Here is a 12,718-nt window from a genome sequence, read left to right as displayed (position 1 = left end):
TCACCGAACATGTATTTCTGGTAAAGGCCAAGCCTAAATCACTTCCCCTGCTCTTAAGTGCTGAGCACCAGCTGTCTTGTGACATTGAACTGGAACAGCCCTTTTCCTAGACCTCCAACTGGGCTTCCCCATATCTGTACTCTCCCCCACCCACTATCTCCTGTGTTTCTGCACTGGGTTCCAAGCTTTCATATACTGCTTCACTTTAAGAACTCTAAATCACCACTGGATAATACCTACCCCAAAGGTTGGGCAAATCTTCATTCCAAGCACCAAGTTAACAACTAAGGGCCTGATCTTGTCCGGTGCTCAGCAATCCACGATTTCTATTGACTTCAGTGGGAGTAAGGGTGCTGAGCACCTTGCAGGATCATTGCAAAAGTACTCCTTCAGCTCCAGTTCAAGAACTGATCCTGTAAGCCATGACTCAGGCAAGCTGTCCTTAATGCAACTTGCATTCAGCAAGGCTACTCAATTCATACTGAAATCAATGGAAAGACTCCCAATGACAACGGAATTTGAAGGCGACTCTGAGTAAGTAACTATTCACACGAGAAAGGATGTGCAGGACTGGGCCCCACAATGGAATGAACTGGACTTAGAGCAGACTCTTTTTTGGCGGTAACAAAATCCTGATTAGGAATAGGGGAGAGATGCATCTTCTAAGACTGGTCAATTCAATTAAGCCAACTCCATAAAGATCAAATAGAAACCAGATAAAAATACTTGCTGATCCCTGACCTTTCCAGGACACGTGCTTAAAACTGTCAGCTTCCTTAGAAAATGTGTTTGTTTTACAAACAATGACAGTATCTTTTGAAATAGCCCAGAGAAGCCAGTCAGAGATTATTAACTGATATTAAGTATTACTTGGGACTTGGTGGTGAAGAAACATATGCCATTGGCTGAGTTTATGCGAGATAATTTTACAAGTTTACTTTGGTATGCAGAAACTGATGTCTTGAAGCAAGTATATAGGCAAAAGAATTTTCTGCTGGAATTAGCATTTGGCATAAGATAATTGCAGCAATTGTCTCTCCCTTATTGGTGGTGAATTGCCGTAATTGTCCATCATTTAGTTGCGTAAATCTTGCACGAATAAAGCCACAATTTGCGTATATGCAGAAAAAAAACATTACAGAAACAAAAAGTAAACAAGCTATATTTTCCTGCTCAAGATGAGTTTTCATTCTTATGTCAAAATTAAACAATAAGATTCTGTGTGATTTGTTTGTTCCCAGCCTAGAAATCAAAACTTCAGCAACCTTTAATTTTAAAATAATCAAAAATACTGGAAGAATGAGAAATCTTCCATGGTTTGTTACAGAAGTTACATTGTGTGCTATAGTGGTGAGAACACTGGACTGGGGACTGAGCACTGGACTGGGCATTTATTCTTGGCTATTCCACTGATAATCTTTATGAACTTGGCCAAGTTAGCAAGTCTGATCCAGGTCCTGCTGGCCGTCAATGAAAAGACTCTCATTGACTTCCAGCTTCCATTGGAGTCAATGAAAGTCTATCTAGTGACTTTAACAGGAGCTGGATAGGACACTTAGGAACTGGTGTTTCAGTTTCCCCACTCACAAAATACCACATGGATGTCATGAGGCTACATAAATTAAAATGAATAAGAAGCTCTTTGAGGTGTCAGATGATTAAAAATAAATAAAAAAATCTACCCCTAAACTCCCCCCAAACAGTTAACATTTCTTATTACCGCTGAAAAGTGCTACTGAAGTAGAACGTGTCCATTGCAACCAACAATATCCTGGATGGAAGATTCTGGTTTGGCATTACTATTTATTGCTGTGTTGTAGCTTTACAATACCAACGGCAATAGAGCGAGGCAGATACTGTGAGAAATTCTCCATAAATACGCATTCCATTTTTCAACTAATTTGATTTGAGCATATCCTCATTCCCTGTGTGTTTGGTTACAGCAAATATTCCAGTGAATGGAGTTTTTTGGCAGAAATGATCACTGAAACAATGAAGTAAGGCCCTGATTCAGCAAGGTATGGAAACGTGGATAGAATTTTAAGCATGTGAGCCCTATCCACTAAACCAGGCTGCCAAATTTAGGAAGTTTGATATTAACATGATACCTACATTACAGGTAGGGCTGGTCAAAAATTCTCCAGTAAAACCTTTTTTGACAGAAAATTGGGCTTTTGACTGAACTAACATTTTCATGGGAGGTGACTGCTTACTTCGAAAGTTTTTGATTTTTTACTGAAAGACCATTTTTTTCCTTACAGCAGAAAAATCAAAAAGATTTTTAGTTTTGGACAAGTAGTCAAAATTTTCTGTGGTGGAAAAAAAACAAAACCCATCATATGACTAGCTCTAAATCTAGGCCCTGATCCTGCAATCTGATCCGCATGGGTGGACTCTTATCTCCGCATGAGTTCCCAGAGGAGCTCTGCCTGGATGCAGAGTTCTATTCTGGCAGGGTCAGGTCTTAGTGCGTATATGTGATCTTGTTTTCATTTGGAAATTTTCTCATAAAGTGACATGAACGACATTTCCTTCCAGCTGTACGGCGACATATTGGAGAGGCATACAACATAACTCAATTCCTCATATGGTGGTCAAACCCCTCAGGCATATAATTTTAATAAAGCATGGCCTCCTAGAACGCATCCACCTCCTGTGCAATTCAGATGGAACATAGCTTCTTGACAACCCTCGTTAGCTGTAACGTTAGGTTACTAATTAGTTAAACTAGCAACTGGACCACTGGCTGTTCAACCAAGCTGCAATCAGGCCCTGGCTCTAGGAACAGGAGTCTTATTGTAGATTTTGGCGTAGTTCTGAATTGATCCCAAACCAAATTGCTGAATAATTATGATCATCATTCAGGATCAGAATCCAGCCATTTCCCCTCCATGGCCTCTCCTACCTAAAACATCTCCTCTTGATCTACTTTCCAAGTTGCCATGGAGGTCTACAGCAACAAGCCGGTATCATAATAGCTGCCCTTTTCACTTCTAGCCCAAAGGTACTGCGGGATATTGTACTCGTTTATTCAGCACAGATTAAAAGGAGATATTTGTACACCAGCTACAGTCAGATTCATTACTGGGGAATTCCATACTTTCAATTAAGATTCTAGTATCGCAGAGCTATTAATCACTCTATAACCTCATCAAAACAAGTCCTAAGGGTAGATATTTCTGAGTAAAAAAAACTGTCAGCATTTCAAGAGTGGGAAGTGACTGGCAAAGGGTGCATCTCTCCGTTTCACCTCAGTGCATTATTCCTATGTGTACATTGCAATGAAGTGGTATAGTACATGCAATCCTGTCACTGGAAACGGTCATCAGCAGGATCACTAGAAAAGGGTGTATTTGTAAACCTCTTGTTTAACTGCTCAATACCTTGCAACAGGATCAGCCCAGAAGAACTTCTTTCACTCCAGTGGGCCTGCACCGATAAGCCCCTCCTGCGAGTGCCCTCAGCTTCCAAAGTAGTCCAGGTGAGCTGAGGTTGCTCAGCACTGCATAGGAGGAGCTCAGCCCTTCGCAGAACCGGACTACTACTGCCTTCAGTACTTCGGCTGCTAGGTTTAGTGTAAGAACTGAGGCACAATGTCTCAGCTGACTCCAGTGGAAGGCACAAGTGAACCAGTTACAACTCCATGAAGCATGAACTCTTGTCAGCAAGTTAAGGAAGTATGGGCTGGATGAATGCACTATAAGGTGGGTAGAAAGCTGGCTCAATTGTCGGGCTCAACGGGTAGTGATCAATGGCTCCATGTCTAGTTGGCAGCCGGTGTCAAGTGGAGTGCCCCAGGGGTCGGTCCTGGGGCCGGTTTTGTTCAATATCTTCATAAATGATCTGGAGGATGGTATAGATTGCACTCTCAGCAAATTTGCGGATGATACTAAACTAGGAGGAGTGGTAGATACGCTGGAGGGGAGGGATAGGATACAGAAGGACCTAGACAAATTGGAGGATTGGGCCAAAAGAAATCTGATGAAGTTCAATAAGGATAAGTGCAGGGTCCTGCACTTAGGATGGAAGAATCCAATGCACCGCTACAGACTAGGGACCGAATGGCTAGGCAGCAGTTCTGCGGAAAAGGACCTAGGGGTGACAGTGGATGAGAAGCTGGATATGAGTCAGCAGTGTGCCCTTGTTGCCAAGAAGGCCAATGGCATTTTGGGATGTATAAGTAGGGGTATAGCGAGCAGATCGAGGGACGTGATCATTCCCCTCTATTCGACATTGGTGAGGCCTCATCTGGAGTACTGTGTCCAGTTTTGGGCCCCACACTACAAGAAGGATGTGGATAAATTGGAGAGAGTCCAGCGAAGGGCAACAAAAATGATTAGGGGTCTAGAACACATGACTTATGAGGAGAGGCTGAGGGAGCTGGGATTGTTTAGTCTGCAGAAGAGAAGAATGAGGGGGGATTTGATAGCTGCTTTCAACTACCTGAAAGGGGGTTCCAAAGAGGATGGCTCTAGACTGTTCTCAATGGTAGCAGATGACAGAACGAGGAGTAATGGTCTCAAGTTGCAGGGGGGGAGGTTTAGATTGGATATTAGGAAAAACTTTTTCACTATGAGGGTGGTGAAACACTGAAATGCGTTACCTAGGGAGGTGGTAGAATCTCCTTCCTTAGAGGTTTTTAAGGTCAGGCTTGACAAAGCCCTAGCTGGGATGATTTAACTGGGAATTGGTCCTGCTTCGAGCAGGGGGTTGGACTAGATGACCTTCTGGGGTCCCTTCCAACCCTGATATTCTATGATTCTATGATTCTAAGCTGGGGCTGACTCTATGCCGCTCTAGATTACAGTAGCCCAGGGGCTACTCTAATTTCTCCTGTCTAACTGTGGCCCCTAAGGGGCTAGCTGCCAGCTAGAAATAGCCAGAGTGTCATCCACTCTCCAGCCCCTTGACATGCCTCATATGCCATGGGAGCCAACTGTGATAGCTGTACATCCACTGGGGATTTCTTCATGCTGGGGGGGAGTCCCAAGCTGGAAGATCCACCCAGTTTCCAGCCTCCTGCACCACGGGAGCAGGCTGGAGAATCTGACTCCTGGACTAGAGCCTCTGATCTCAAGAGAAAGAGAGCTTTCACTGTCCTGCTAAGTAACCTGCAGAGGAAAGAGGATGCATTGTCAGCATCAACGTAATCTCCAGTCACAATTCGCATACAGTTACACAAAGGGGTAGGCAGCAATGGGAACTACCTTTCCACCCAGACACAGAGCCGGGTCTGGGCCACAGGTGGCAGCATCGGCGTCCACTATGCAAGGGGAAAGACGAGGAGTGTAATTATTGCCTAGGCGGTTGCTTACTTCACTGCTGCTTTGACTTCCATGAGCAGGGTCATTACAATCCCATTACCGCTGACAACAAACACTGAATCCATCAACCCAACAGGCCATGTGTGCGTGTGAGAGAGAGAGAAGGGAAGATACAAATAGTATCACAGGCTGCAGTCATAAGCAAAAGTCTGCTTGCCGTGCTTCTCCTTGCTACTCAAATTAAACTCCTAGTACAGAAATATGTCAGCTACTGCTACAGTAAGGGCTCCTCTAGCTGTGACTTCCCACCCCGTCACTACTACACCCTTTCACCCCAATCCATGGTCTCATCCAGCTTCAGGTAAGCAGAGGGAGACTAAGGGCTGGTATCCTCAGGCTGGCTCCACGATCAGCTTATTGCTACAACAGACTCATCACAACTGTATTATTCTGTCTATGTCCATACTTCCACAGGAGATCATTAGAAAACACTAGCACCAAGAAATGAGAGTGGATCATTGCTTTATCAAAATGAAAGCTTTATACCACTTGCAGGAAAGCATCACTTTAATTTAAAAATGAGATTCTAAATTTCTGTATATTATATATTAAGAGAATGGGATTTAGTTTTAAAAGTATGAATACATAGCCCCTTAGTACGCTACCCAATACCTCATTAGATCCTCTCTCTCTGTCTCAGACTCTCTGTACATTCGTGGACAAGTAGCCACAATTGTCTAATGATCTGACTAGCCAGACCCTCATTTTTATCTATAGTTTCTTTAAATCAAGTAGATATATTGCACTGGTTAAAAATGTCCATGTGCAGCAACTACACCAGCACCCCTAAATACTAACCGATGTGAGCCATATACTCACTTGATAAATAAACATGAGTTTAAGATATGATGGAAACTTCTGGTTGATTTTTCCCCCCCAAAAGGATTTTGAAGTTCTTTCTGGAAAATTTTTTTGTTTTTCCATAAAATTTTTTTTTTTTAGAATTTTTTTTGAAATTTCAATATTTTCTCCATCTCATCTTTTTTTGCCCTTTTTCCAACCAAGTACAATCATCATGTGCATTTTCCCTACACTGACTTTGTTTGTTTCCATATTTCTTTTGGCTACCTTGTAACTTTTCAGAACTTCTCCAACTTTTGAAAAGTCACAGGGGGGCAAAGTTACAGTCTCATTTTTCCATCTGCTGCTCTCAAAGTTTCCTCGGCTTTAGTAAAGTTGCAAGAGGTGACAAATGTCAAACAAAACAAATAAAACCCAAACCATTCATTGCACTGCATTTAGTGCCAAAAGTAAATAAAAGGAGGCAAAGTGACAAAATAATTTTTAAAAAGACAAAAGTTTTCAATTTTGAGGGAAAAAAAAACAAAAAACCCCAAACAAACAGGAAAATGATGAAACACCAAAAATGCTCATGAAACTCTCCAGCTTAGAAAAGAGATAATTTGTTAGAATATGGTTTTGAATTCAAAATTTCCACTAGCTCTAAATGCCAAGTAACCTAGCAGGAAGGCGCTAACAGAAAAGAAGTCCATTCTAGTGTTTAGAAAAACTACAACTTATTTTGCACACAAAACAAGTGTTTTTCCTCCCTGCATGACTCCTTCCTTCCATTTTCTCTTCCTTTTATGCCTTGTCTCATTCCCTCCATTCTCTAGTAGGTTTTGTATGTATTTCTCCAATGCTGAAATCATTGTCGTTCTCTAACTGGCAGGTAAATGAATCCTGAATCCTTGAATCTCCCATGCATCTGGGAAAAGGAACTAGCCAATCTAAGGGAAAAAGTTGCCCACTCCAATCCCTTCATCTTAAAAAGCAGAGAAAGGAGTTGGGGGAAGCACAGACGGAAAAGGGAAGCACAACTGCCATTGTTTTATAGGGTCATAGTAATTAAATATCCTATAGGGTAGGAATATACTTAAGACAACCCCCATACAAGGCCTAGTTCTAGTCTTCCTGCCTGCCCCCCTTCCCTAAGAGAGGATATGTCCAATATTAAATTGATGTGATAGTTGATCTTACCAAAAGGCAAAGAAGTCCTTTTGAATCAGGTGTTCACCTAGTCTTGTGAGCAAAGCTGATCTGCTGACCTACCGCTGGATATCTGCAGTAAACAGCATTCTCGGGTTTTAACAGGTAAGTGATATCTTTTACGAAGAGAGCGAGAGAGAGGTTGAAAACGCTGGATCAGTCAAAAGCAAAGCTATTAGTCAAAATGTTAAATTGATACAATGGCACTAAGATTGTGTGCATAATAAGCATCCCAGCTGAATAAGTCTCATTAATCTATTTATTTTGGAAGGGACGCTGCTGGAGTCACATGCATCAGAACATTTAAACTGCAGTAATTAGAGTTTCATTGGATTTTCTCAAAAAGAAAAGGAGGACTTGTGGTACCTTAGAGACTAACAAATTTATTTGAGCATAAGCTTTCGTGAGCTAAGTGAGCAGTAGCTCACGAAAGCTTATGCTCAAATAAATTTGTTAGTCTCTAAGGTACCACAAGTACCCCTTTTCTTTTTGCGGATACAGACTAACACGGCTGCTACTCTGAAACCTGTCATTGGATTTTCTATCACACCCACAGAAGAATGTTACTGACCAAATGTCAAATTATGCTCTGTTGCGCCAGTGTAAATCCAGAGTAACACTACTTAAATCAGTGGAGTTACTCTGGATTTACACCAATGGACTGAAAGCAGAATTTAGCCTTGTCAAATATAAAGGGAAGGGTAAACACCTTTAAATCCCTCCTGGCCAGAGGAAAAACCCTTTCACCTGTAAAGGGTTAAGAAGCAATCTGGTTAGATATGCGTTAGATTCTGTTTTGTTTAAATGGCTGATAAAATAAGTTGTGCTGAATGGAATGTATATTCCTGTTTGTGTGTCTTTTGTAACTTAAGGTTTTGCCTAGAGGGATTCTCTATATTTTGAATCTGATTACCCTGTAAGGTATTTACCATCCTGATTTTACAGAGGTGATTCTTTTACTTTTTCTTTTTCTTTAATTAAAATTCTTCTTTTAAGAACCTGATTGTTTTTTCATGGTTCTTAAGATCCAAGGGTTTGGGTCTGTGTTCACCTATGCAAATTGGTGAGGATTTTTATCAAGCCTTCCCCAGGAAAGGGGGTATAGGGCTTGGGGGGATTTTGGGGGGAAAAACATTTCCAAGTGGGCTCTTTCCCTGTTATTTTTGTTAGATGCTTGGTGGTGGCAGCAATAAGGTCCAGGGACAAAAGGTAAAATAGTTTGTACCTTGGGGAAGTTTTAACCTAAGCTGGTAAAAATAAGCTTAGGGGGTTTTTCATGCAGGTCCCCACATCTGTACCCTAGAGTTCAGAGTGGGGAAGGAAACTTGACAAGCCTATATACCATCTAAGCAATATGTACACAGCTTTTTTTCTTGTTGGTGTACTTGTAGGAACTTTACGGCTTGAAAGCATTCGTTTTCCTTTAAAAATGTCCAGGCTGGTGATCTGGAAGCTAAATTCCAGGTTCCTGTAATTAAGCTGCTCTTTCATGCAAATTCCCAACTCCCTGCTCTGAATGTTTATGTTTCATACTGTTGATCATACAGCTAGTTTTAGGCACCTAAAAACCTAGGAAAGTACTAATTTTCCACGTTTTGGGGTCTGTGTTGTGCTTGGAAATGAGCCTGTCCGGACATTCACCCGTTTTTACTAGAAACTGACCTGGTGTTTTGCATGTTTTTGACTGGTTTTGAAAGCAAACTGAGGTTCAGGCTTATCCACAATCATACAGCCAGCCAGGGCCTCAGCTGCAAGTAGGGCCCAGAGGTCCTGATTTCCAGTTTCATACTTTAGGGCCCAATCCTGCAAACAATGGCACTGCTCATATGAAGTTACTCTTGAGCATAAGCATATGCAGCTTTGGGACCTAGGCTTTGTCCCCCCCAAAGAACTTGACTTCCAGCAGGACACTTTCTTTGAGGGGTCCCATGCCAAGCATGTTTGCACACAATTGACAAACTCTGAGGGACAGCTCAGTGGTTTGAGCATTGGCTTGCTAAACCCAGGGTTGTGAGTTCAATCCTTGAGGGAACCATTTAGGGATCTGGAGCAAAAATTGGGGATTGGTCCTGCTTTGAGTGGGGGTTGGACTAGATGACTTTTTGAGGTCCCTTCCAATCCTGATATTCTATGAAACGTAAACCTTCTGGTGTGTTGAATTCAATTGAGCTCTTCTGACAAAGGAAACATTTAGGGGAGAAAAATTTCATGCTCTTTCGGGGTGGGGCGTCAGTTTGAAAGAGAAGAAATATGCCTGAAGAGGTGGGGCCCAGAATCTGCAGGCCACGGTGGAACAAAGGTGACCCCAAACCAGCTTTTTGTCCTCCTAGTCCCGGGCCGCTCCAGTAGCTGGAGAGGCCCCTGCGTAAATCACACAGGCTCTGAGCTAAGGCAGCTTCGCAGGGCTTCCCTATGGACCCCTGCATAGCAGGAATCCTTGGGAGACAGCCTTACAGCTATCTTCTGCTATACTTGAGCCAGGGGAATCCTTCCCCAGCCAAATCTGGGGCGTCCAGGGCCTTTTTATACCACTCTAGCCCTTCCAGTGCAGGGGCAAGAATGTCACCCTTCATCTGACTGTTTATAGGGAGAAAACTTACAAAGTGTTTGAATTCTCTGGCCTGTGCTAGGCATCCGGTCAGACTAGATTGTCAGAACTGTCCCTTCTGACCTTAGAATCCAGGATCTCTTTTCCAGAAAAAAAAATTATAAACTCTTCTTTCATTCGATAGGCATTGAGCCTGCATACCTCACAGGAGCAGCCTGAGTACCGAGCTGTCAGTTTAAAATACACATTTCCACAATAGCATTCAGTGGGGATTCGCTATTTCAGGTAGAATAAATATTTTTTTAAAAATCTAATTTAGTTTCCATTGTTAAACAACTGTATTGCCAATTTTTTTTTTTTTTACCACTTTCATGCTGTCATTTTGGGGGTGAAAGGCCACTTAATTTCTCTAGTGCTTTCTTTTTGAAAAATGAGCCCATTTCTGTATCTGTGAAACTTATGCCCCCCCTTAATGTTAAGCAAAGAAACTGTGTTTTCAGAACACACATCTTAGGTTTTAACTCTTGATTCATTACTGATAAGGAATCAAGCTAAGGATGCTCCATTGTTCTCCTCATCAGGTTTCAATCATATTTCTCCAGAGAAGATGCAAAGGAAGGAACTCTTTTCTGTTCATACACATCAGCTTGATGAAATCAAGCCTATAAAAGAATTTCATTAATGGCAAATACACCACTGTTCTTTCGTCAAAATACATTTTAAAAAATATTTTAAAATTTCCCATTGTGCTAAATGCAGACCCTAACAAATTGTGTATTGGAATAATAATTATTCACAGCTTTAAAGTTATTGGCTTGGGAAATCTAATTGGATTTGCATGTAGATCTGGACTTCGACATATTTTATGCCCAAGGATTCCACTTGTCCACTATTCATTATGCTTAAAGATATCATCATAAAGGAACCAGAGTAACTTTTATACTATACAGAGGTTAATGCAGTGACAGTAGTATAGTGCATGAACACATTAAGACCGTTTCTTACAAAGAATTCTACAACTGGTTAAATGCCATCCACCAGAGGGAACAGATAAATTAAGTGGTAAGGTGATGAACACACTGGTGCAACACATCGTTTGCCGCATTGTGGTTGCAAAGTAACAACAGAAAGTCTGGCAAGCTGGGTGAGGTAATATCTTTTATTGGGCCAACTTCTGCTGGTGAGAGAGACAAGCTTTCAAGCTTACACAGAGCTTTTCTTCAGATGAAGAGCTCTGTGTAAACTCAAAAAGCTTGTCTCTCTCCCCAACAGATGTTGGTCCAATAAAAGATATTACCTCACCCAGCTTGTCTCTATAATATCCTGGGACCAATATGGCTACAACACCACTGCATATAATAGAAAGTCTATTACTCTACAGATATACTCCCTCGGGACCCATCAAATGATGGATGAGTAGGTCAGCTTCCTATACTTTGCTTTCTCTTACAAATCGACAGCAGTTACCAATGCTATAGATGTTGAGTGGTTGTCTTGTCTTTACTTTTTATATCCCATGTATTTATAGAATAACTACCTCCCTTCCTGACAGCACTATTTTTACCATTTAAGCAAAACTTAATTAAAATTTTAATCCAAAGATGAATTACACTCTTAACCTCCTGGAGAGAAGAACCCTATTCCTTCACTGCACACGGTATTGTTGATAATCACTTTTTTCACACTATGCTTTATTAATATACATATGGTACGTGCTCTGCCCCAAAAACTTACGATGTAAGACGGTTTTATAGGGCCAGATTCTGGCTCACATGATGTCAATGGGACTGTCCATGGATTAAAGTGAGGATGTCACACTCTGATGTACGTTAGGTCATCAGTTCATAAATCAGAACAAAAAAGCCAGTCTGCCCGAGAAGGGCACATCTCTTAAAGCCCACCAGATTTAAAGAGGCTGTGTTACCTTCCTGATCACTAGAAATAACTGTGAAGGTTATTACTCGTGGATGGTGTCCCTAGCCTCTGTTTGCCAGAAACCGGGAGAGGGCGACAGGGGATGGATCACTTGATGATTACCCGTTCTGTTCATTCCCTCTGGGGCACCTGGCATTGGCCACTGTCGGAAGACAGGATACTGGGCTAGATGGACCTTCGGTCTGACCCAGTATGGCCGTTCTTATGTTCTCATCAGCACATTTCTATAATTGAACTGAAAGGATCCATTAAGCTATTTATTTTACTATTTGTATTGCAGTAGTTCCTGGAGGCCTGTAGTGAGGTGGAGTGGCCTCCTACTGACCCAGATGGGGAGGAGCTGCTCGCAGAGCCCTGGTGGGTGCAGCCAGGCCACGCTCACCCCTCCCACCGGAAGTCAGGGGGCAGGGCAGGAAGTATAAAAGGTGGGTCTGGGGGGTTCAGTTGTGGGGCAGCTGCTGAAGGAGCCAGATATCCCCTCCCTGCTCCCAAGCTGGGAAACTGCTGCAGGCCTCCCGCGGCACTGAGGACTGGCCGACGCTGCCAGAGCCATCTGGTGACCGAGCCATGGAGGAGTCGCCGGGACTGCTGCTGGCCTTCTACCTGGACAACTCAGAGGACCCCCTGCGGACCCAGGTATGCCTATGCCGACAGTCCGCCGAGTGAGGACACTAGGAGGTTCTTCTCGTGCCTGAGCTCCCCCAGGCTGCATTTGGGGTGCTCTACCCCGGCCTGAGTTCAGAGGACTTGTTGCCCCACCCTGACTAAGGGCCTCAGCCCTGAGTGTAGGCCTGAGACCCAGACTCTGCAATGCCCCGCCAAGTGTTCGGCGTACTAACTCTTTGATTACCATTCTATCCGGAGTACCGGTCCGAGCCACAGACTCTTCGCTGCCCTGACTGTGGGCTAGAGACCCTGAGTC

At 42.8% G+C, this 12,718-nt stretch overlaps 1 protein-coding gene across 1 annotated transcript in view; it reads left to right on the top strand.

Moving 5' to 3' along the window:
- The window catches only part of IGDCC3 (immunoglobulin superfamily DCC subclass member 3), a 258,903-nt gene extending 246,441 nt beyond the window's left edge, over positions 1 to 12,462 (top strand). Inside the window, exon 13 of the mRNA XM_073304657.1 lies at positions 12,290 to 12,462. Within this exon, the coding sequence (XP_073160758.1) occupies positions 12,290 to 12,462 (173 nt within the window). The remainder of the gene's footprint in view (positions 1 to 12,289) is intronic.
- The last annotated feature ends 256 nt before the right edge of the window (positions 12,463 to 12,718 follow it).

The sequence above is a fragment of the Lepidochelys kempii genome, chromosome 10 (assembly GCF_965140265.1).
Source record: "Lepidochelys kempii isolate rLepKem1 chromosome 10, rLepKem1.hap2, whole genome shotgun sequence".
Taxonomy (NCBI): domain Eukaryota; kingdom Metazoa; phylum Chordata; order Testudines; family Cheloniidae; genus Lepidochelys; species Lepidochelys kempii.
Note: the sequence above shows the minus strand (reverse complement) of the source record. Positions and strands in the feature narration are given on the sequence as shown.